Source organism: Centropristis striata, unplaced genomic scaffold (genome assembly GCF_030273125.1).
Source record: "Centropristis striata isolate RG_2023a ecotype Rhode Island unplaced genomic scaffold, C.striata_1.0 Scaffold_28, whole genome shotgun sequence".
NCBI classification, from domain to species: domain Eukaryota; kingdom Metazoa; phylum Chordata; class Actinopteri; order Perciformes; family Serranidae; genus Centropristis; species Centropristis striata.
Window position 1 is genome coordinate 206,868 of NW_026739044.1, and position 27,260 is coordinate 234,127.

At 30.4% G+C, this 27,260-nt stretch overlaps 1 protein-coding gene across 2 annotated transcripts; it reads left to right on the plus strand.

Moving 5' to 3' along the window:
- Positions 1–3,770: 3,770 nt before the first annotated feature.
- On the plus strand, positions 3,771–27,250 carry LOC131968006 (programmed cell death protein 10). Of its 2 annotated transcripts, none has more exons than XM_059328750.1 (8): positions 3,771–4,004; positions 9,426–9,643; positions 11,184–11,237; positions 21,000–21,117; positions 22,368–22,494; positions 24,025–24,103; positions 24,208–24,290; positions 26,434–27,250. In XM_059328750.1, the coding sequence occupies exons 2-8, from the start codon at positions 9,554–9,556 to the stop codon at positions 26,513–26,515; spliced, it is 633 nt and encodes a 210-aa protein (XP_059184733.1). In that variant the 5' UTR covers positions 3,771–4,004; positions 9,426–9,553; the 3' UTR covers positions 26,516–27,250. The 2 variants fall into 2 exon arrangements, with proteins under 2 accessions (XP_059184733.1, XP_059184734.1); XM_059328751.1 differs by having other exon boundaries at positions 3,771–3,975.
- Positions 27,251–27,260: the final 10 nt, after the last annotated feature.

Consider the following 27,260-nt stretch of genomic DNA (forward strand, 5'->3'; position numbering starts at 1 on the left):
AAAGTTGCAATAAAAAGTAAGTGAACCTTTTGAAATAGTTTTCTGCATTAATTTGTCATACAATGTGATCTGATCTGCACCTTGTCATTTTATGACAAACTAATGCAGAAAACTAGATCATTTCAAAGGGTTCACATACTTTTTTTTTGCAACTGTATATCATGGCTCATTACATTTGATATAATATATGTTTAGTAATTAATTGTTTCAGTTGTTGGTTCCTAGAAACTGAATAAAAGTTTTTTTTATAGTGTTTAATTTACAGTAAAATACCATCAGCTGTGGTTGCCAGAACTTCACCTTAAAAAATACAGTGAGTGTATGTAAATGTAGCCTAAATATCAGCAAAAACTGTAATTTATACTGAATAATCCCATTACTTTTAGGAAAATTGTGTTATTGTGGTATTTTTTCCATTAATTTACATGAAATTTTTTTATTTTTTACAGCAAAACTGTGTTTCCAACAGTTTATGACAGTAAAATTTAAAGTTTTATGCTATTCTTTGATTTACAGTAATTAAAAGTATCTACTACGGTGATGTACAATGTTTATTTTTTTAATTTTACCTATTTCTGATGCAATTTTACAGTGTTTTACTGTAATTTCTACAAACGTTTTTTACAGTGTAATACAATAATAATAGTAATTTGTTTCAAATAGTTACTTTAGTAGTAAGAGGGGCCAAACACTCATATATTTAATATATTTAACATGTTTATGTATCATTTTGTCACACATACAGTGGATCTGGAAGGTTTTCACAGCGCTTCACTTTTTCCATATTTTCTTATGTTACAGCCTTGTTCCAAAATTGATCAAATTTTAAATTATACACACAATACCCCATAATGAAATCTTTGACTCTTTGTAAGAAATGAAAACAAAAAATTGGGATGTATGATGATCAAAAACAAGTTGATTGAGGAAAACCTGGAATACTGAATGATGAAAATAATTTATTGCAAAGATATAGAAAATAAAAACTATATTATATGTACTATACCGGTCCTTTTTAAGACCTTAAAGTTGAACTTTCTATCACTTTGCAGCTCTATCAGTAGTTAACCAAGTGTACATTAAAGATGGATTATTTGTATATATATGTATATATCTCTATTACATTGGTTTCAGGTGGCTATTTTAAGCTCTAGTAATGTTAACGGGACACTATTTACTGTACACAGGATTATAAATCTCCTAAACTCTGCAGCATAAAGACTCTGAGTATACACAGTGTTTGGGACCAGAAACAGGACACGAATAAATGTCATAAAAGGTCTTTCACTCTTGATGTAAAACATTTTTTTCTTTTACAAATGAGCATGTTACTGACATTTGATCTCCCTCTATAAACTGGAGAACCAGGGAGGCCAGCAGGGACGTGGAGAGATCAGGTGACTGAAAGGAGTCAATGGGGACGACTAGTGGACAGGTGAGGTATGACGGCAACATTTAACCCTTCGGAGTTTGGGGATATTTTGTCGGTTTTTGTCTCCTTTTCATTCTGTCTGTATATAAATCACTTAAAAATCTTTACCATGACGTGTTGGTATCATTGTTTTCAGCATAACCTCACCTATATGACCTGATTATTATTTTTCATTTTGACTTACTGGATCAACATTTTGAACACAAAAAACAACAACCAAAAACACATAAAAACACACAAAAAATTTACAAAAACACACATAACTGCACTTACTGGATCAACATTTTGAACACAAAAAAACACAAAAAACCCCCACATAAAAACCCACAAAAACCCCCACAAAAAATACACAATGTATATATATATATAAATTAAATTAAATTTAAAAAAAAATAAATATATATATATATATATTTTTTTTTAATTTAATTTCTTCTTCATCGTTGGTTTCTTATCCATGCTTGTTCTGCCAAAGCACTTTGTGAACGCTGTTTTTAAAGGTGCTATATAAATAAAGGTATTATTATTATTGTTCCCACTATAAATAAAATTAAATATTAATATTTAAAAAATAAAATAGAAGAATAATTAAATGGAAAAGAATGCAACAAAAACAAATGAATAAATAATAAAATAAACAGATGCAAGATTACATGTTAAAGACATTAAACACAGTGCATATGTTGGCTGTCTTCATAGCTTTTTTGTTTTGTAGACAGGAGAGAGTTGAGATATTCTGTTCAAACTCAAATTAGGTTTTTTACTAGAAAACTTACATTTGTGTATGTGGTATTTGGCAAAAAGAAAAATTCAATTTATAAGAATATATGCATCATCATCCTTGTTTTTGTGATCAAAACTGCCAAATATGAAATCTTTTATAATGCAAAGTAAAACCAGTGAAAATATTTGTGTTAACAAACGAGGCAATGTCCTTCCAGAGTTTGTTTGTGAATTCACAAGATAAGAAAAAATAAATGTGAGATAGTTTCAGGGTGCAGATCACAAAAAACACATTCCATCTCAATGTCAACTTTAAACTTATGTACAGCACTTTTTAGTGGGGTTGAATCTATGTAGCAGTTTAAATGACACATCCTTAGTTTTATTAGTTAAAATAAACTTTTGGGGTAGGGACCACACTTTAGAAAAAACAATATTTTTTACTTTCACAGTAACGATTTACAATATATACAGTATTTGCCAGGTTACAGAAAGAAAAGCACACACAAAATCAGACAAATATCAATTCGAAAATAAACACAGGGTAAGAAACAGACAAAAATAAAAAAAAATAAAAAACATGATGTATGATTCATCGATCAATAAAGTATTGGTCCAAAACAAAGTCAGTTTTCAGAGCCTTCTTGCTCTTAAGTCCTTTAATAAAAGTACAGTATTGCTCCAGTTCCTGTAGAAAATGAACAAAACTGGGTTTGGAGTCAGTTCATTTCTTCTTGTGGATGTGAAATGTCCCTACAAACAGAAGTAACTGTACAAAAAAACTCAAGTCAAGTAGACAAAACAATATATATATATATTTTTTTAATTTTTTATTATAACTTTGTTTCACAAACATAAAAAACATACAATTCATTACAAAAGCATTTCACATGTATATTCTACGCCAGGGGGGAAAGGCTTACTGTAATATATTTAATAGTTCACAAATATCAATTGTTTTAATTGCTTTTTGGAGAATTTAATAGAGGTGATGTACTGCCTGAGCTCATGGTGAAAGGCAACAAAAGATGGTTTTCTTTGAGCAAATTTACATTTATGAATATGAAAATTCGCCATCAGTATAGATAGATAGATAGATAGATGGATGGATGGATGGATGGATGGATAGATAGATTACTTTATTCATCCCCGAAGGGAAATTCAGTTGTCACAGCAGTCCGTTATTCAAGTACAATAAAATACAATAGAATAAAATACTGAGGTAGCATAAATAAAAACAACAACAGAAAAAAACACAGAATAGAACAAGGACACTTAAGAAGTTAAAAAAGAAGATCAGTTGGTAGGTAGTTGATGGTAATTATACTGATGATATGATGGCAACAATGCTATAGTGACTAGACAGTATATAATAATATATATTTAATAATATATAATAATATATAATAATAATAATATATAATAATAATATAAAATAAAATAATTATAAATAATTATAATAATGATAAATGATATATGATGATGTTTATAATAAATATTTCGTCGAGTTTTTCTTTATTTTTATTAAAGTCAAAGAGCCCAAATAGTAGTTACATCCCTCCAAAACAACTTAAAAATCTTTATCAACATAGAAAAAACAATAATAACAGAAATATAATTATATTAAATGACGTCACGGATTCTATCTACCACCCCGCCCTCTGATTGGAGGAGGCGTGTTGACGTAGCAACAGTCCGGAAGTTGTCTCTGAGGCCAGACCTGAAAAACTTCCGCCTCAACTAGTAAAGAAAACACAGAAAGCAGCTAAAAGACAAGCGGCCGACGGAGAAACAGAGTCCGTTCAGGAGCCACAGCACAGGTAGACACCTGGACACACCTGACGCACAGGTACCGACCCAACACACACCTCTCTGAGCCGTTTGTTGACGCGTTTTAACACGAAATCTCCAGTTTAGTGGAGCTGGTCCGTCAGCTAGCTGCTACTGCTAGCATCGATCTCTCCGCCATAGGCCTCTATGGGGAGAATTAACGGCTGGATCCCGATCAGATGATCAATATACCCAGTCAGTTATCAATCTGACTGTTTATATTGATCATCTGCTGCTGTCAATAAAAAAAACAAAGCTCAGATAATGCTACATCAGCTACTTTGTTAGCTCTGTCTAGTTAGCCGACTAGCTGCTTGTTAGCCTGCCTGTTAGCAACCATGGAGGCTAGCAGGAATATCTCTGTTATCTTATCTTATTATTGGTTAATAAACAGCACAGATGTGTTATGAAACCTGCTGGATACCCCACATACTGAACATTTAGCTAGTTAGATCAGAGCTGCCACACATTCATACATGTTTTCCTGCTCTTTCTTTAGATTAGACTCTAATAAATGTAGATTTAATCAGGTATTCAGTAGATTAGCAGGCGTTTAGTTGGTTCTAAGTGCTCCTTTGTTTCCTTAATATTGACATTACTGCAGGTTTTAGTTGTTGTGAGCAGACAGGTAACTAATAAGTGAGCCACTCCCCTCCTCAGCTTTAAACAAACCAACAGAGGTGAAAAAAGTATTCAGATCTCTTACTTAAGTAAAAGTACTAATACCACACTGTGAAATTACTCCACTACAAGTAAAAGTCCTGCATTCAAAATGTACTTAAGTGAAAGTACAAAAGTATCAGCATCAAAATGTACTTAAAGTATCAAAGTTATGCAGAATGGAGCCACTGAGATTATTTTATATATTCCAAATATTATATTAGATTATCATTAATGATGCATTTATGTATACAGCGTTTTAATTTTCTCAAGGTAGGGCTCATATTGACTACTTAATATTCTGTTATGAGGTTTATTTTAAAAATGGTCTAATCACCTAAATTTAGTGTTTTTTTATGTTAAACCTCAACCTGTAAAGTAACTAAAGCTGTCAGCTAAATGTAGTGGAGTAAAAAGTACAATATTTGCCTCTAAATGTAGTGGAGTAGAAGTATAAAGTGACATAAAATGGAAATACTCAAGTAAAGTACAAGTACCTCAAAATTGTACTTAAGTACAGTACTTGAGTAAAAGTACTTAGTTACTTTCCATCATTGCAAACCAACAAGTCATCTTCTCTTCCTGCTCATTAACAAGCTTCTGTCTGTGGAGATTATAAACATACTTTATTAAACTAAATATATTTCACTTTTATATGAATGAACAATATCGCCATAATGAGGCACATTTCTTTTTGTGCTGCAATAATATCTTCTATATTTACATATATAAATCGTAACAGATTTTTAAATAAATATAAAAAACCAAGTTATTTTTCTTGTTTTTTTTCTTTGGCGAGCCCTCAAATATGCTCAAATATGCTTATTATTGGTTAATAAACAGCACAGATATGTTTATATAACCAGCTGGATACCCCACATACTGAACATTTAACTAGTTAGATCAGAGCTAGTTAGATCAGAGCTGAGCCACTCCCCTCCTCAGCTTTAAACAAACCAACAAGTCATCTTCTCTTCCTGCTCATTAACAAGCTTCTGTCTGGGAAGATTATAAACACATACTTTATTAAACTAAATATATTTCACTTTTATATGAATGAACAATATCGCCATAATGAGGCACAATTCTTTTTGTGCTAAAATAATATTTTCTATATTTACATATATAAATCGTAACAGATTTTTAAATAAAAATAATTGAAATAATTGGTGAAATAATTGCCAGAAAATTCAAAATTTTCAAAACTGGAGTGTTTGTTGAACCGGCTAACATTTTTTTAAATTCAATATCAATTTTCATATATGAATTTAATTTGGATCATATTTGATACATCAGGTCTTTTTGTGCAATTTGTTGCTCACAATTTGCTTTTCTTGAACTCACATAATCATATAAAACCTAATATTTTTAACCAAATAAAACTTTGACTTTCCTTTTAACATTTTCCTCAAACATACAAAATATTTTTTTCCATATTAAACAACATCATACATCTGCTGTTATGAAGTTTTCACGCAGCAATGACAGATCCACCAGTGGAACCAGCAAATCATTTTTGTTACATCTGGTATTTTTGTGAAATTTGTTGCTCAGTTTTTTTAATCATCAATTCATGTATTCATCAGGTTTTTCAGGGAAAAAAATATCAAACTGATGATGTAGAGGTCTCAAAAACTTATGTATCAAATATGATACACTTGGCTTTATAAGGTTAAACTAAATATATTTCACTTTTATATGAATGAACAATATAGCCATAATGAGGCACAATTCATTGTTTTGTGCTACAATAATATCTTCTGTATTAACATATATAAATCATAACAGATTTTTAAATAAAAAAAGAAACAAGGTAATTTTCTTCTTTTTTTTTTCCTTTGGCGAGCACTAAAATATGCTAAAGGGTAGCTGGTATCACCAAAATGTATTTTAATAAAATATACACTTATTTTAATTCAAACAATTCTATCATTACTGTAACATTTAACCATTTTTTCCTCATCAATTTTGTTCTTTAGACATTGTTAAAAACATTATGTTTGAATATATTCTGTTAAATTATACCACTTTTTAAAAATGTGTATTCATTTTTATGAAGTTTATTAAATATTTATTGTATATAAGTGTGTGGGGGGGAAACCATGACATTTTTATCTGGACACATTACAGTAATGAATTTGTGAATCAAAAATATGTTTGAAAATATTATTTTAGCACAAAACAATGAATTGTGCCTCATTATGGCCATATTGTTAATTCATATAAAAGTGAAATATATTTAGTTTAATAAAGTATGTCCTTATAATCTTCACTGACATAACTTAGACTGGCTTCATGACAATCACCCAGGTGTGAAAAAAATGCTGTAAAATAAGAATGCTTTCAAAAATAGAAATAGTTTATTTTATCAATTAACAAAATGCAAAGTGAGAGAACAGAAGAAAAATCTAAGTCAAATCAATATTTTTGGTGTGACCTAGGGCTGGGCGATATATCGATATAAAAGATATAAAGATCGATATATTTTTAAATGTGATATAGAATTATATATAATATATATAATTAAAATTGTGCACTGTGATCCTTGATCCAGACAAGCTGCAAACATGAAGAGTTTTTAATGGAGTAGAAATATGAAGCAGCATTAAAAAATGGCATAAATATTAAGAACAACAACAAAAGAAGAAGAAGAACAACAAAGAAAGAAACATAAGTTAATGTACATACAGTATAGTCATCATTTATAAATTATACAAAAATAATAATGCATAAAAATCACTTACAGAATTAAAATTCAGAAAATCAATGAATATAATATTTGATATTTATGATGAGGACTGGTGTTGATTAAAGAAATAAACTATGAAATAAGAAAATAATATTAATGTAGAATATTTCTAAAGCTTGATTTTGGAAAGCAGTTGGTTGTATGAGTGTGTTTAAGTGAAAACAGAGTCAAATTTATTTTTATTTAAGATATGTTTTTATTTAAATGTGCACTTTATGGAGCTTTGATTTAAAAAAAAAAAAAAAAAAAGGTTCTCCTGTTGTTATACAGTATTTATGTTCACTTCTACCCCTTAATGTCAAATATCTGTGATGTGACATATACGTTACATTGGGCATTTATGGTATTTATGTTTAGAATAGTTATGTTTAGAATATTTCCCACAATCCCAATTTTACCACACATATATAATTGTATTTTTCAGCTACTTTCGGACAAAGTATACCACCATTGGCGTATTCTATTTCATAGGCTATTTTTATTTAAGATGTTTTTTTATTTAAATGTGCACTTTATGGAGCTTTTGAAAAAAAAAAAAAAAAAAGAATGTTGTTATACAGTAACAGTACAGTAAGTTAAGTACAGTAACTTCACTTAAATTAACGGTTTCAATAAAACTACTTGAAATGTCATATTTGACTGTGACTGAACATTTTCTCTCACTTTGTGATAAAAATATCAGGATATATATATCGTAGGGTTGTCACGATACTAAAATTTTCAACTCGATACCGATACTCAGGAAAATATTCGATTTTCAATACCACCAGGATAAAAACAAAGACCCCAAAATTTAACAGAAATATTTTTATTAACAAGAAAAATGCAACATGTAAAAATGAACAGAACCAAACAGGTTAAATATTTATAATAAAAACAGTTGTGCAAAAAGAAACTGCAACTATGATAACAAGCTTCAGGTCTGAGGTAGTGCAAAAAATACATAAATACAATAAACAATAACAATTAGAACAATATTTCCGGCTGTGTGTGTTGCTGTTTGGTTGCAGGTCGACTTTTCTTCTTCATTCTGGGAAAATAACACTTTTCAGTCACCAACATTTATGTAAAATTATTAAATCTATGCTTATGTATACTGACACTGTGTATACTGGGAGTATCGATACTTTTGAAAATGAGTATCATATCCGGATACAACGTTTTAGTATTGTTACTTTTTTGAGTATTGATACTTTTGACAACCCTACCTAAGACTTTTGCACAGTCCTGTACATTAAAAATATCTCTTAACCCATTAAAGCCTGGAAAGCGGATATGTCATTTTGTAGTATTTGTAGTTTTTTTTCCCACCTATTTTCAGTCTCTTGGCCAATGAAATGCATCAGAATACATGTGGGAGTGTTGCAATGCAACCAAAAAATGACACAAAATGACCAAAAAAAGACAAATTATTTTAAAAAGACACAGAATTACCCAAAAAAGACACAAAATGATTAAAAAAGACACAAAATGATTAAAAAAGACACAGAATTACCAAAAAAGGACACAAAATTACCAAAAAAGACACAGAATTACCGAAAAAAGACACAAAATTACCGAAAAAAGACACAAAATTACCGAAAAAAGACACAGAATTACCAAAAAAAGACACAGAATTACCAAAAAAAGACACAAAATTACCAAAAAAAGACAAATTATTTTAAAAAGACACAGAATTACCCCAAAAAGACAAAATTATTAAAAAAGACACAAAATTATTAAGAAAGACACAAAATGATTAAAAAAGACATAAAATTACCAAAAAAGACACAAAATTATCAAAAAAGACACAGAATTACCAAAAAAAAAAGACACAGAATTACCAAAAAAAAAAAAGACACAGAATTACCAAAAAAAAAGACACAGAATTACCAAAAAAAAGACATACAATTACTTAAAAAAAACTTCAGGTTTTAGGGTCTTATTTTAAAATCGCCCAGAGGTTTTGCAGGCGTTTTAGGCCTGAATGTGTTAAGGATCTAGTGGAACAGAGCTTTAATCGGCACCAATCTGCTGTTTTCTCTCCTCCAGACTTCTCGTCACTCTGGAGCTTGTGTGGTTTTGGGAGTGTGTGTGAGTGTGTGTGTGTGTGTGTGTGAGTGTGTGTGAGCTGCAGGTTCCTCCTCACCGTTTCACCACGAGCTGCTCCTCCCTGGAGGATGACAATGGAGGAGATGAAGAATGAAGCGGAGACAAACTCCATGGTTTCCATGACGCTCTACGCCGTGATGTACCCGGTTTTCAACGAGGTAAAACACCCAACAGAACAAGCACATGATATTATTATTATTCGGGCCGGGACTCTATAAAAAATATTTTAATTAATTAGAGCAGGGGTCTCAAACTCAAATTACCTGGGGGGCTGCTGGAGGCAGTAACAAAATGACCAAAAAAAGACACAAAATTACAACAACAAAAAAAGAGACACAAAATGACAGAAAAAAATCTAAATTACTAAAAAAGACACAAAATGACCAAAAAAAGACACAAAATGACCAAAAAAGACACAAAATGACCAAAAAAAGACACAAAATGACCAAAAAAGACACAAAATGACCAAAAAAGACACAAAATGACCAAAAAAAGACACAAAATTACAAAAAAAGACACAAAATGACTGAAAAAAACACTAAATTACTTTCAAAAAGACACAGAATAACCAAAAAAGACACAAAATGACCCCCCCCCCCAAAAAATGCACAAATTACCCAAAAAAAGTAATTAAAGGGACCTTCCACACACAACACAGTAAAGTGCCATTCATATAAAACTCACATTAAACTTTCATATCAAGGTGGGGGCCACAAAATATCATCACGAAGGCTGCAATTGGCCCGCGGGCCGCCAGTTTGAGACCCATGAATTAGAGGCTTTGTAATTAATTAATCGAAATTAATCGCATTTTAATTGCATATAAATATTTGACCTGAGAACAGAGAGAAGTCATTTTTTTCACATGGATGTTTAGTATATAATTGAATAATGACTGAATACATAAGCTTAAGCAACAAAAATATTGTTTATTTTTGTTCAAGTCCAACAGACCAGTGACATTTTGTCTTAAAGTGTAGCAATAGCTTTATACAATAAAAATAAATCTACTTTTTTCCCTTTTTCTTTTACAATCAACAGATTATTGTATTGTTCATACATGTAAATTAATGTTTGTGATGATGTGGGCATGAAATTTGATCCATTTTTTTGTACAACACTCTGCAGAATGTTTATGAAAAAAGAAGACAATAAATGACAGGATTTACAGTAAACAAAAAATGAAAATTACTGACAATAAAGAGGAAAAAAACTCAGCATTTAGCTGTCATTCATTACTGTATTGTCAAATAGACAAAAATAAAAAGCAGCAGAAGCTGTGATCAATGTAATCTTTAATCCATTAGTTTTGAACATGAGTTTTTCTGTTTTGACAATTGAAAATTCACCAGTTAACATCTACTGTTCTGGTCTTGATTGAGCTTGTGTGTAAAAGGAGTTAAAACTCATTTTAAACATGTAAAATGTGTGTATTTTGTGTCAAAAGAAGAAGAATTGTGTTAATTGTATCGTCCACACAGGCTGATGTTGGTAACTGTGTGAAGAGTTTTGAAAAAGTGTTAAAAGTATTGAACAACGGGTCATAGAGGTTGTAAAAAACTGTAATAATGATCTGTCTGCAAAGCTGGAAAATCAAAGAAGCCAAAGATGCCAATTTCAGTAACGTTTTTTTCTGAAATGGTTCAGATGGTCAGACGGCTGTGATAATGTATGTGTGTGTGTGTGTTTGTTTTTCAGCTGGAGAGGATCAACCTATCAGCAGCTCAGACGCTCAGAGCAGCCTTCATAAAGGTAGGACTATGCATCATAATAATAATAATGATAATAATAATAATAATACCTCTATTTATTTATATAGCACCTTTACAAACGGCGTTCACAAAGTGCTTTGACAGAACAAGCATGGATAAAACTCCTGCAACAATAAGAAACCAACAACGAAGAAGAAATTAAAAAACATATATATACATATACATACATAAATGTTGTTTTTTAATTGTGTTAATGTGTGGTGTGTATATATATATATATATATATATATATATATATACACACCACACAAGTTAGAAAGACCAACATCACAAGAATGCAAGTCTGTAAAAATGTGTTTTGAGAAGTGACTTGAAAGAATTCAGGCAGGCAAGGTTATTATAGTTAAGGAAATAACGAAAACTAGAATTGAAAAAACATTTTCGTTAACTGAAATAAAAATAAAAACGACTTCTTAAAGAGTTCTTAAAAAAATGATAACTAACTGAAACTGTATTTTGTGGTTACGCTGCAAAAAAGGTGCATCTTAAAACCAGATAAAAACACTAAATCTGAGGGAAATGATCTTTCAAAACTAAAACTAACTAAAATTATAGTGAAAATGTCCTTTGTTTTTGTCAACTTTTTTCATACATAATCTAGTGTTTCTATTAGAACATGCAGGAATACATGGTAAATATGTTTACTGAGACTGGGACGTTACACTAGAACCAACATTCAAAACACCCAGAACACTAAGAGTGCTAATAACCTTATTGGGGCTGAGATGATAAACCAAAGGAAATAAAGGCAAAATTTATTATGACCTCTTTGAATCTCCCACCCAACAAATACACCATTACAAAAACACTAAAACTAATAAAAACTAAACTATAACTAAGCATTTTGAAAAAATAAATATATATTTAGTATAAAATGACAGAACTGGATGTTCTCCTCATTTTGCCTCTTATATGCAACTTGTGTCCATATTTAGATAGATAGATAGAGAGATAGAGAGATGGATAGAGAGAGAGATAGATAGAGAGAGAGATAGAGAGAGAGATAGAGAGAGAGATAGAGAGAGAGATAGAGAGAGAGATAGAGAGAGATGGATAGAGAGAGAGATGGATAGAGAGAGAGATGGATAGAGAGATGGATAGAGAGATAGATAGAGAGATAGATAGAGAGATAGATAGAGAGATAGATAGAGAGATGGATAGAGAGAGAGATGGATAGAGAGAGAAATGGATAGAGAGAGAGATGGATAGAGAGATAGATAGAGAGATGGATAGAGAGAGAGATGGATAGAGAGAGAGATGGATAGAGAGAGAGATAGAGAGATAGATAGATAGAGAGATAGATAGATAGAGAGATATATAGAGAGAGAGATAGATAGAGAGATAGAGAGATATAGAGAGATGGATAGAGAGAGAGATGGATAGAGAGAGAGATAGATAGAGAGATAGATAGAGATAGATAGATAGATAGAGAGATAGATAGAGAGATAGAGAGATATAGAGAGATAGAGATAGATAGATAGAGAGAGAGATAGAGAGAGAGATAGAGAGAGAGATAGATAGATAGATAGAGAGATATAGAGAGAGAGAGATAGATAGATAGAGAGAGAGATAGAGAGAGAGATAGAGAGATACAACACAATTAAATAAAAAGAACAACCTAGGCATACTTCAAGCAATAAAATATAAAAATACAATAAAATACAATAAAAAATAAAGTGTCTAAAGAAGGAGTATGTATTAAGGAGTAGAATAGAGTTCCAGTGCAGAATAAATATGAATATACAGTATAAAAATGTTGGTGCTATGAAACAAATAAGGTGCAATGAACAGTGTGCATAAAGTGCATAGACAGTATGTAATGAACCAGACTATTATTACCAGATTATTATTTGTTATTGTTGGCATGTGGCAGGAAAGATTTTTTGTATCTGTCCCAATGATTTGCATCATTTTGTTGTTTCTTTGGGTTCTAAATGTTGATCCAGTAAGTCAAAGTGAAACAATAATGATCAGGTGATAAAGGTGAGGTTGGTCTGATAAATAAGATACCGACATGACGTGGTGAACATTGTTTTAAGTGTTTTATATAAAAGGCAGAATGGAAAGGAGTCAAAAAGGGACAAAACAGCCCCAAACTTCAGAGGGTTAAAGACAATAAGTCCAAATTCTCTGATTTCAGCTTCTTCAATGTGAATATTTCTGGTTTCTTTGTTCCTTTATGACAATAAACTGAATATCTCTTTGGTTTGTGGACAAAACAAGAGATTTGAGGACTACATCAAGTGGTTTGGGAATACTCATTGATATTTTTATACATTTTATTCACCAAACAACTAATCGATTAATCCTTTAAATAATCCACAGATTAGTCGATAATGAAAATAATCGTTAGTTGCAGCTCTAAATTTAAATATTCATATTAATCACGTGGCTAGATACACACAAAATGTATAACATAACTTTTAAATCTTGTTTAAAATTCAGATATGATTCTGATTTTAAATATTGCTTCTTTTCACAATAATATTTTGGTTATTCCCAAATGTAAATTTTGCTTTTTTTGTAAGTTTTCCCAAGAAACATTTATTTTATAACGAGTCTAATCGACAGTCGATAATGAAAACAATCATTAGTTGCAGCCTTATTATTATTATTATTCACTGCAGATGATAAATGATGAATCATTTTACCTCTTATATGCAACTTGTGTCCACATTAGCAACATGTTGTTGTTTCTTTGGGTTCTAAATGTTGATCCAGTGAGTCAAAGTGAAACAATAATGATCAGGTGATAAAGGTGAGGTTGGTCTGATAAATAAGATACCGACATGATGTGGTAAACATTGATTTAAGTGTTTTATATAACAGGCAGAATGGAAAGGATTCAGATGTCAAAAAGACTAAAAAAAGACAAAAAAGACACAACAATTACCAAAAAATGACACAAGAAGACTAAAAAAAGACACAAAACACTTAAAAATAGACAAAAAGACACAAAAAAGAGACAAAAAGATGCAAAATGACCAAAAAAAGACACAAAAACACTTAAAAATAGACAAAAAGACACAAAAATGACACAAAAAGACATAAAATGACCAAACAAAAACAAAATATTATTATGTAACTAAATTGAGTGAGTAACCTCTTCACAGGGATTTCAGTCTTGTGTAAAGACTTGTTTTTAGGATTGACATTGTGAGCTTTTTCATGCTTTTCAATCTCTTCAACTGTTGAATATGGTGAGTTTTTACCTCAAATATTGGCTCCAGTTGAGAGTTTTAGTTGCATGGAGTTTAAATGATATTTCAAAAGTATTTCCTACCACCAGTATCTACCCACAGATACTGGAATGAGAGAAAAATGTTACTACAGTCGGGCTTTTCAAGCCACAATTGCTCAAAATAAATATATTTGGATTTAATTTAAGACATCATTGGTTTTTCCAGTGATCTTTTTACTGACTTAAAGAATTTGACTAAACAGCCCCAATAGACTCCAGAGGTTAATGTCATAAAATCTGAAATATATCTTCTCCAAATCGCCACATTTTCCTACACTTCAGACATCACAAACCGAGAGCTTTAGATGTTTTCCAGCCTGTTGATTTGTCAAACTTTCTGCTGTGATAATGAAAATAATCCTTAGTTCTGATAAATAAGATACCGACATGATGTGGTAAACATTGTTTTAAGTGTTTTATATAAGAGGCAGAATGAAAAGGAGTCAAAAAGGGACTAAATAAAGTGATCAGTAAAATCTTAAAATTAATTCTAAAACGAACAGGGAGCCAGAGAAGAGAAGCTAAAATGGCAGTAATGTGCCGTCGTCTGTTAAAATGCATGACCCAAAACATAAAAGCATAACTTCCTGTTGTAATATCTTTGGTTTAATTTGCATTTCATTTACATTTCTCACCAATAATCTGCCAAAGACTCAGTTCCTCCCTCGAGGACACAGACAGGAACATGAAGCCAGTCTGAGTCCTGTCTGTGAAGATTATAAGGACATACTTTATTAAACTAAATATATTTCACTTTGATATGAATTAACAATATAACCATAATGAGGCACAATTCATTGTTTTGTGCTAAAATAATATTTTCTATATTTTTAAACATATTTTTGACTCACAAATTCATTACCGTAATGCATCCAGATAAAAAAAAATCATGGTTCCCCCACACTTATATACAATAACTATTTAATAAACTTTATAACAATAAATATACATTTGTTTAAAAATGAAAACAGAATATAATCAATCATAATGGTTTTTAACAATGTATAAAGACCAAATCTGAATGAAAATTTATGAGAAAATTACCAAAGAAAAGGCACAGAATTACAAAAAAAAGACACAAAATGATTAAAAAAAGACAAAATTAACAAAAAAAGACACAAAATGATTAAAAAAAGACACAAAATGATTAAAAAAAGACAAAATTAACAAAAAAAGACACAAAATGATTAAAAAAAGACACAAAATGATTTAAAGAAGACACAAAATGATTTTAAAAAAAGACACAAAATTACCAAAAAAAGACACAAAATGATTAAAAAAAGACACAAAATGATTAAAAAAAGACACAAAATAATTAAAAAAAAATAAACAAAACACAAAATTACAAAAAAAAAGACACAAAATGATTCAAAAAAGACACAAAATGATTTAAAGAAGACACAAAATGATTTAAAAAAGACACAAAATGATTTAAAAAAGACACAAAATTACCAAAAAAGACACAAAATGACTTAAGATTGTATTTGTTATAAAGGGTCAAAGAAAATATGTATTCAATGCTCTTGGATTTTTGCGATGAGCTGCACCATGTTGATGAGAATCACACAAGGTCCCTCCAGCTGTTACCTGGTTCAAATTTTAGTTTTATTGAAATGAATCAAAACAGAATCACTTAGTGCTGCAACATCTGAGGTAAAAGCAGCCAGCAGACAATAGCTGCATCATTCCTGAGACATGCTGGCTGCACTTCTAATGTTACATCCACAGAAAATGACAGTATTTAATTACATCTAAGGGTCTATTTTTAAAGCTCCAGACACTCTTATTATCACTTTATTCATTAAAGTAAGTGCTGAGGTTTTGGAACATTTGGCTGGAGGGAATGAATTAGTGCTGCAACTAGCAATTAGCATTAATCGATTGTTTTGCTGATAAATTATTGTTTTAAAGAGGCATATTCTAAAAAAAGGCAAACTTGATGTTATGTGCACCGCCTGGCTGCTGCAGCAAAGAGAATTATTATTAGAGACTAGAGCTGCAAAAAAGGTGTTTAAAAACCAGATCAAACAGTAAATCTGAGGGAAATGATCTTGCTGCATGGACAGATAATTTACCTTGATGAGATTTATTAAATTAAGATTATTAAATCTAGAAATAAGCATGTTGAACACTTAAAATAAGAAATTAACTCTTAAAACCAGATAAAGTAAAGCTGCCAGCAGTGATGAACTGGCCCGAGCAGAGTGACCTGATGATTATTTGGTTCTTACCAAGATAAAAAAAACTTTTTTGTGTCTTTTTTTGGTCTATTTTGTCTTTTTTGGTCTTTTTGTGTCTTTTTTTTTGTCTTTTTGTGTCTTTTTTTGGTCTTTTTTGTGTCTTTTTTTGTCTTTTTTGTAGTTTTTTTGTCTTTGTGTGTCTTTTTTGTGTCCTTTTTTGGTCTTTTTGTGTCTTTTTTTTTTTTTGGTCTTTTTTGTGTCTTTTTTTGCCTATTTTGTATTTTTTGGTCTTTTTGTGTCTTTTTTTGGTCTTTTTTGTGTCTTTTTTTTGTCTATTTTGTATTTTTTGGTCTTTTTGTGTCATTTTTTGTGTTTTTTTTTTGTGTTTTTATGTTTTCTTTTTTGGTCATTTAACGTCTTTTGTGTCTTTGTTTGGTCTTTTTGTGTGTCTTTTTTGTGTGCCTTTTTTGTGTTTTTTTGTTGTCTTTTTTGTTGTATTTTTATGTCTTTTTTGTGATTTTACGTCTTGTTTCTTTTTTGGTCATTTTACGTCTTTTTGTGTCTTTTTTTTTTGGTAATTTTGAGTCTTTTTACATCTTCTTTTGGTCACAAAATTACCAAAAAAGAGATAAAGTAAAGCTGCCAGCAGTGATGAACTGGCCCGAGCAGAGTGACCTGATGATTATTTGGTTCTTACCAAGATTAAAAAAAACTTTAGATTTAGAAGTGTTAGATAATTTATCTTATTTTTAGTGTTCAACATGCTTATTTCTAGATTTAATAATCTTAATTTAATAAATCTTGTCAAGGTAAATTATCTGTCCATGCAGCAAGATCATTTCCCTCAGATTTACTGTTTGATCTGGTTTTTAGACTAAACACCTTTTTTTTATTTGCAGTGTTCTCTTTATTCAACCTTCAACTGAGAAAGCCTCTTCCATATTTGTCTCGTTCCTCCAGTGAAGACGTATAAAGGACAGAGAGGACTTTTTTTTTTTCTTGGAGCTAAAGATCTCCATCTGTACATCTCACAGCAACTCAAGCATTCAAGGACATTTGATGAAATGAATAATGCACGAAGCCTCTAAAATGTTTGATTAGTTTTCCAATCTTACCTCCAGTACTGAGTCATGTAGAGAGAGTTCAGTTCAGACATTTACATGATTGACGATCTATTACAAAAAAAAAGAAACAAAATTACCACAAAAAAAGAAACTAAATTACCAAAAAGACACAAAATTACCAAAAAAAAACAAAATTGTTTAAAAAAGACACAAAATTACCAAAAAAAGACACAAAATAATTTAAAAAAGAAACAAAATTACCAAAAAAACAACAAAATTATTTAAAAAAAGACACAAAATTACCAAAAAAGACACAAAATTATTTTGAAAAGAAACAATTACCCAAAAAGACACAAAATTACCAAAAAAACAACAAAATTATTTAAAAAAGACACACAATTACCAAAAAAGACACAAAATTATTTTAAAAAGAAACAAAATTACCAAAAAAGACACAAAATTACCAAAAAAGACACAAAATAATTTTAAAAGACACAAAATTACCAAAAAAGACACAAAATTACCAAAAAAACAACAAAATTATTTAAAAAAGACACAAAATTACCAAAAAAAGACACAAAATAATTTTAAAAAGAAACAAAATTACCAAAAAAACAACAAAATTATTTAAAAAAAGACACAAAATTACCAAAAAAGACACAATTATTTTTAAAAGAAACAATTACCCAAAAAGACACAAAATTATTTAAAAAAGACACAAAATTACCAAAAAAAACAACAAAATTATTTAAAAAAGACACAAAATTACCAAAAAAACAACAAAATTATTTAAAAAAGACACAAAATTACCAAAAAAACAACAAAATTATTTAAAAAAGACACAAAATTACCAAAAAAAACAACAAAAATATTTAAAAAAAGACACAAAATTACCACAAAAAAAGAAACAAAATTACCAAAAAGACACAAAATTACCAAAAAAACAACAAAATTGTTTAAAAAAGACACAAAATTACCAAAAAAGACACAAAATAATTTTAAAAAGAAACAAAATTACCAAAAAAGACACAAAATTACCAAAAAAGACACAAAATTATTTTAAAAAGACACAAAATTACCAAAAAAACAACAAAATGATTTAAAAAAAGAAACAAAATTACCAAAAAAGACACAAAATTACAAAAAGTAATGTAATGTAGAGAGAGTTCAGTTCAGACATTTACATGATTGATATTCAGATAGATTAACTCATTTAACATTAAAGGTGCTGATGTTCTCTGTGGTGTTGTGATCCCTGATCCTGGTCATCAGAAGAGACTTTCTAAAGTCTTTACCTCTATAATTACAGTGGAATAATAAAGCTCAGTGGCTGGAGATGCTGCACATCTAAAATATTAATAAAGGAGAAGCAGCATGGAGATATGATCACCTTACAGCTGTTTTACTGTGACATCTGTGGCTCTTTGGTTCCCTCTGCTCTCTGATTGGCTCTCCTGGGCTCCTGCTGCTTCCTGTCTGTGTGTTTCAGGGTGAATTATTCAGCAGCAGAGCTTTTGTGTGTCTGTCTGAGCGTCTCACAGCCGACGTGACATTCAGTAAAGTTCTTCTGGCTTCTGTTCTCCAAACAGCTCCGAGCCTCTTCCTTGCTTTTAGTTGTTGGAGAAGACAAACTGTGCTTTTACTCGATTTCCTCAATTTAAAGCCGGGCCCCTATTAATGACCGGCCTCATTTAGTAACCGGGTGTAAAAACAGTTTTTAGTAAATAAAAGACGGCCTCTTTTATCAGCCGGGTGTCTTACCGGTGTCGATATGTGTCCCCCTTACCTTAACCTGCACCAACCTGACCCCAACCAGTCCTCCTTTCTCTGTCTTTTTTGGTCATTTTATGTCTTTTTTTTGTAACATTGTGTCTTTTTTTTGTAATATTGTGTCTTTTTTGGTAATTCTGTATCTTCTTTAGTCATTTTGTGTCTTTTTTTTAGTCATTTTGTGTCTTTTTTTGGTCATTTTGTGTCTTTTTTTGGTCATTTTGTGTCTTTTTTTAGTCATTTTGTGGGTTTTTTTTGTCATTTTTGTATTTTTTTGGCAATTCTGTGTCTTTTTTGGTCATTTTATGTCTTTTTTTAGTAATTTTGTGTCTTTTCTGTAATTTAGTGTCTTTTTTGGTAATTCTGTATCTTTTTTTTATCATTTTGTGTCTTTTTTTTGTAATTTTGTGTCTTTTTTGGTAATTCTGTCTTTTTTGGTCATTTTGTGTCTTTTTTGGTCATTTTGTGTCTTTTTTTAGTAATTTTGTGGGGTTTTTTTTTAGTAATTTTGTCTTTTTTGTAATTTTGTGTCTTTTTTTAATATAAATTTTGTCTTTTGTAATTTTGTGTCTTTTTTTGATCATTTTGTGTCTTTTTTGTAATTTTGTGTCTCTTTTCTCTCATTTTGTGTCTTTTTTTTAGTAATTTTGTGGTTTTTTTTTAGTAATTTTGTCTTTTTTGTAATTTTGTGTCTTTTTTTAATATAAATTTTGTCTTTTGTAATTTTGTGTCTTTTTTTGGTCATTTTATGTCTTTTTTTAGTAATTTTGTGTCTTTTCTGTAATTTAGTGTCTTTTTTTGGTAATTCTGTATCTTCTTTCGTCATTTTGTGTCTTTTTTATCATTTTGTGTCTTTTTTTTTTGTAATTTTGTGTCTTTTTTGGTAATTCTGTCTTTTTTGGTCATTTTGTGTCTTTTTTAGTAATTTTGTGTCTTTTTTTTTAATTTTGTGGGGTTTTTTAGTAATTTTGTCTTTTTTGTAATTTTGTGTCTTTTTTTAATATAAATTTTGTCTTTTGTAATTTTGTGTCTTTTTTTGTAATTTTGTGTCTTTTTTTTAAAGGAATTTCGCTTTTTTTTTCTGTCATTTTGTGTCTTTTTTTGCACCCAACCTGACCCCAACCAGTCCTCCTTTAAGTTGTTAACATGAGCCCAAGTTGACCTGAACCCCAAACAGTTCTCTCTACAAGGCCTCACTTGAAACTGAAATCCTAACTCCAACCAGGAGGTGATGCTACGAGCCGTTTACACACGTTCTTCTGGGCTTTTTAGTAGTTTAGACATTTTAAATCCTGTTAAAATGAACATTCAGCTGTTCTTTGTTTGTTTACATCCCAGTACTTCCAATATGGCCGACATCCTGCTAACTGGCTACAATGCGCTGTGTGAAACAGGCTACTATTTGAGGAAATACGGTACTTTATTTGTCCCCTCATGTATCAGTGGCTTACTTCCTTCTCCCTGTTTGTGTTTGTGTTTGTTGCCAGGCGGAGAGGGAGAACCCTGGTCTGACTCAGGACATCATCATGAAGATCCTGGAGAAGAAGAACGTCCAGATAAACTTCACTGAATCCCTACTGCGCATGGCAGCAGACGATGTGGAAGGTGTGTATTTATTAGGGCTTATTTATTTATTAGGGCTGGGTGATGTGTGAGTTTTACTGTTGCATTAACACAACAAAACAGCAAAAGGTCCAGACAATAAACACGGACAATACTCACACTTTTAGGAGTTGGATCTCCAGATTTCTGCTCCCTTCACCACCAGAAATTCTCAGAAACAAGCAGAGAAAAAGAAAGAAGTCACAAATTCTCAAGAAAAAAAGTCACAAATTCTCAAGAAAAAAAGTCACAAATTCTCAAGAAAAAAAGTCACAAATTCTCAAGAAAAAAAGTCACAAATTCTCAAGAAAAAAAGTCACAAATTCACAAGAAAAAAGTCACAAATTCACAAGAAAAAAGTGACAAATTCACAAGAAAAAAGTCACAAATTCACAAGAAAAAAGTCACAAATTTACAAGAAAAAAGTCACAAATTTACAAGAAAAAATCACAAATTCACAAGAAAAAAGTCACAAATTTACAAGAAAAAAGTGACAAATTTACAAGAAAAAAGTGACAAATTCACAAGAAAGAAGTCACAAATTCACAAGAAAAAGGTGACAAATTCACAAGAAAGAAGTCACAAATTCACAAGAAAAAGGTGACAAATTCACAAGAAAAAAGTGACAAATTCACAAGAAAAAAGTCACAAATTTACAAGAAAACAAGTGACGACAACTAATAAAAGCTAATCTAAAACTAATTAAAAAGAATTCACAAATTTATGAGAAAAAAGTGACAAATTTATAAGAAAAAAGTGACAAATTCACAAGAAAAAGGTGACAAATTCACAAGAAAAAGGTGACAAATTCACAAGAAAGAAGTCACAAATGTACAAGAAAACAAGTGACGACAACTAATAAAAGCTAATCTAAAACTAATCACAAATTTATGAGAAAAAAAGTGACAAATTTACGAGAAAAAGTGACAAATTTACAAGAAAAAAGTGACAAATTTATAAGAAAAAAGTGACAAATTTATGAGAAAAAGTGACAAATTTAAAAAGAAAAATTGTCAAATTTACAAGAAAAAAGTCACATTTATTTGGCCAAGAGACCGAAAATAGGTGGAAAAAACTACAAATACTACAAAACCACGTATCCTCTTTAATGGTAGAATAACACAACAGCTCCCCAACAGGTTTTAATGGTAGAGATGCTTTAATGTTTTCCCGCCTTAAATGGGTTAATATAAAAGTCATTGAGTGTGTGAAAATGTGCTGAACGCTGTATTTTATTTTTCTTCTTCCTGTAGAATTCATGATTGACCGGACTGAGCAGGAGTTCCTGGACCTGAACGAGAAGGCCAGAGCCCTGAAACACATCCTCAGCAAGATCCCTGACGAGATCAATGACAGAGTACGCTTCCTACAGACTATCAAGTGAGAACACACAAACACACACACACACACACACACACACACACACACACACACACACACGCAGCATGCTGATTTAAAACAGGTGTGCACCATGTTTAGAAGAAATACAATCAATGCTAGTAATTTACCTATTAGAATAAATCTTAAAATCCTTGAAAACATGGTTCTTAGATTTGTTTGAAGCTGCTTAAAATGTCGGTAATTTTTTTTTATATAGGATGTGAAGTCTACTTACAAACAGGAGACACATTTTAAACTTTTTTATGCTTTAATTTGTCACCAAACCAAAGTTATTATAGTTAACGAAAACTAACGAAATAACGAAAACTACAATAGTAAAAACATTTTAGTGAGCTGAAATAAAAAAGAGTTTTTCAAAACACGATAACTAATTAAAACTGTATTTTGTGGTTCCAAAACTAACTAAAACTAACTAAAATTATAGTGAAAATGTCCTTCGTTTTCGTCTTTGTCAACTTTTTTCATCCGTAAACCTTTTTGGTTGATATGAAATCTATTTCATCTATCTGGTTTTATGACTTAATAAATTTATTGGGAAATAAAGGAAACATTTATTGTGACCTTATTGAATCTGGCACCCAACAAATACCCAATTACAAAAATCTAAAACTAATAAAAACTAAACTAAAACTAATTTTAAAAAAAGTCACCAATTTATGAGAAAAAAGTCACAAAATTACAAGTAAAAAGTCACAAAATTACAAGTAAAAAGTCACAAATTTACAAGAAAAAAGTAATATTTACAAGAAAAAAGTGATGAATTTACGAGAAAAATTGACAAATTTAAAGAAAAAAAATGTCAAATTTAAGAGAAAAAAATTGTCAAATTTACGGGAAAAAAGTGACAAATTTACAAGAAAAAAAGTGACAAATTTACAAGAAAAAGTAACAAATTTATAGAAAAAAATTGTCAAATTTAATAGAAAAAAGTCACAAATTTACAAGAAAATAGTGACGGATTTATGAGAAAAAGTGACTAATTTAAAGAGAAAAATTGTCAAATTTACAAGAAAAAGTGAAAAATTTACGAGAAAAAAGTGACCAATTTAAAGAGAAAATTTTAAATTTACAAGAAAAAAGTGACAAAAAGGAAACATTTATTGTGACCTTATTGAATCTGGCACCCAACAAATACCCCATTATAAAAAAAACACAACTAATAAAAACTAAACTAAAACTAATAAAAACTGAACTAAAACTAAGCATTTCCCCAAAATAAAAACGAATTAAAACTATCAAACTCACTCTAAAAACTAATCAAAACTAACTGAATATGAAAACTAAAAATCACAACAAAATTTAAACTGAAACTAATGATAAATCCCTGCGTAGAGTGCAGTAATCAGTCACTTTTCCAGCCGTTATTGGTGAAGATGTTAGAATAAATCGCAGCTCGTTCCTTATTTCAGCGGTTAATTCATCGTTGCATCACTTACCGACTGTTGCAGCTCTCCTGTGGTGAGTTTATGTTGTGAAATCCTCACTTGTTCTTGTGTTTTTTCCCTGCAGAGACATAGCGAGCGCCATTAAAGAGCTCCTGGACACAGTCAACAACGTCATTAAGAAATATCAGTACCAGAATCGCAGAGTGAGTATCAAATAAAAAATAAAAGACCTGCGTACTTTTCTCACTTTTCCCTCCTAGTTTATTTATTTCTAACATCTCTGTGTGTTTGTTTCCTCTCTTTAAAGGCTCTGGAGCACCAGAAAAAGGAGTTTGTGAAATACTCCAAAAGTTTCAGTGACACCCTCAAAACATACTTCAAAGACGGAAAGTAAGTTTAACCAGAACAAATGTGACATAATGTGAATGTTTTAGTGTTTAAATACAGCACAAACTCTTCATCTCCACACAGATTAATGATGAATGTTTATCAGTTAGCTGATTGGATGATTATAGCATCAGGGCTCTCAAACTCAAATTACTTGGAGGCCGCTGGAGGCATTATCAAAGTGACACAAAATGACAGAAAAAAACTAAATTACTTAAAAAATACACAAAATGACCCAAAAAAAGACACACAATTACTGAAAAAAGATACAAAATTTGTGAAAAAAGACACAAATTAACTCCAAAAAGACACAAAATTACAAGAAAAGGACACAAAATGACAAAAAAATACACAGAATGACCAAAAAAAGACACACAATTATTTAAAAAGACACAAAATGACCAAAAAAAGACACAAAATGACCAAAAAAGACACACAATTATTTAAAAAAGACACAAAATTACCAAAAAAGACACAAAATTACAAGAAAAAGACACAAAATAACTAAAAAAAAAACACACAAAATTACAAAAAAAAGAAACAGAATGACCAAAAAAGACACAAAATTATTTAAAAAAGACACAAAATTACAAAAAAAGACACAAAATTATTTTAAAAAGACACAATTACCAAAAAAGACACAAAATTGTGTGGAAAGTGCTTGTAAATGCTTGAAATTCTTCCTGTATTTCTCGTGCAATCGTGCAAAAATAGATAACCACATTTTCAATGGAAAAACATTTATAAACTGAATAGCCTAAAGCAGAGGTCTCAAACTCAAATTACCTCGAGGCCACTGGAGGGACTAAATGACAAAAAAAGACACAAAATTATTTTAAAAAAGCCAAAATGACAGAAAAAAAACTAAATTACTTAAAAAAGACACAAAATGACCAAAAATAGATGTAAAAATGACCAAAAATAGATGTAAAAATGATTTAAAAAAAGACCAAAAATAGATGTAAAAATGATTAAAAAAATACATAAAATGAACAAAAATAGATGTAAAATAATTAAAAAAGACACAAAATTACAAAAAAATAGATGTAAAAATGATTTTATAAAAAAGACACAAAATGACCAAAAATAAATGTCAAAATGACCAAAAATAAATGTCAAAATGACCAAAAATAGATGTTAAAATTATTTTAAAAAAAGACACAAAATTACCAAAAATAGATGTAAAAATAATTTTATAAAAAAGACACAAAATTACCAAAAATAGATGTAAAAATTACTAAAAAAAGACACAAAATGACCAAAAATAGAAGTTAAAATGATTAAAAAAAAGACATAAAATGACCAAAAATGTATGTTAAAATGATCAAAAAAGACACCAAATTACCAAAAAAGACATAAAATTACCAAAAATAGATGTAAAATAATTAAAAAAGACACAAAATTACCAAAAATAGAAGTTAAAATGATTTTTAAAAAAAAGACACAAAATGACCAAAAATAAATGTCAAAATGACCAAAAATAAATGTCAAAATGACCAAAAAAATATTTTAAAATTATTTAAAAAAAAAGACACAAAATGACCAAAAATAGATGTTAAAATGATTTAAAAAGACACAAAATTACCAAAAAAAGACACAAAATTACCAAAAATAGATGTAAAAATAATTTTATAAAAAAGACACAAAATTACCAAAAATAGATGTAAAAATTACTAAAAAAGACACAAAATTACCAAAAATAGAAGTTAAAATGATTAAAAAAAGACATAAAATGACCAAAAATGTATGTTAAAATGATCAAAAAAGACACAAAATTACCAAAAAAGACATAAAATTACCAAAAATAGATGTAAAATAATTAAAAAAGACACAAAATTACCAAAATAGAAGTTAAAATGATTAAAAAAAAGACATAAAATGACCAAAAATGTATGTTAAAATGATCAAAAAAGACACAAAATTACCAAAAAAGACACAAAATTATATTTAAATAGATGTAAAAATGATTATAAAAGACATAAAATGACCCAAAAAAGACACAATAGTAGTATAAAGTGCTTGCATTTGACCACTGTAAGTGTTGGAACCCTGTTTTCTATTTATGTATTTATTCCAACAGCGTCTCTGAGCTCCTCCAGTCTGTTTCCTCACCTCGTCTCTCTCTCTCTCTCTTTGTGTGTTTCAGGGCGATAAATGTCTTCATCAGTGCAAACCGGCTCATCCACCAAACCAACCTCATACTGCAGACCTTTAAAACCGTGGCCTAGTCCTCAGAGTCCCCGAGGTCCCCCCCCCGCCGCCCCCCCCGTCTCCAGGGCAACAGGACGGTGGAAGCCTGAAGAGCGCCTGACCCATATATGTAAATTAGAAAGAGTTGATTTTAGGGTTGGGGGTCGACTCTTATCAGAGTCCAGATATTCTAGATTCCAGTTCAAGAGACTGAAAAGTGCCATTTGTTTTCTCAAAGAGGATTTTCCAGTCTTGAAGTGGAACTGAATGGGCCCAAAGTCTTTGCTTGATTGATTTTATTTGGACCGTTTTAATTTATAACCCTGGTCTTGTTGGGGCGTAGGTGAGGCGAGGCCTTTATTAAAAAGACTAATTGCCATTTTTCTAATATATTCATGTTGATCATTCTACTTTTAGCTTCTTCAGATCACGGCTACACGTGTGGAGGCCGCGTCCAGTAGGGACTGGTCTCGTACTGGTGGTCTGTACTGGTTCTCTCTCTCTTTCTGTCTCATTTTGCCATGCGGGGTCTGTAGCAGCAGAGGAGAGGAAGGAGAACGTTTCACAGGCAGACTCTCTCACATTCTTTTTGTTTCTCTTTTTATGATCAGAAGACAGAAAGCCAAATGACTTCCAGCACAGTGTGCGCCTTACCGAGTCCTGTAACATTCCCTCCTGTCTGTCAGAGCTGAAGGAGCCAGACACACAGCAACACAGCTCTATTTAACTCATATCTGGTTCTGGCAAATGTTCAATAAATAGTTTCCAAATGATGATGCTTTT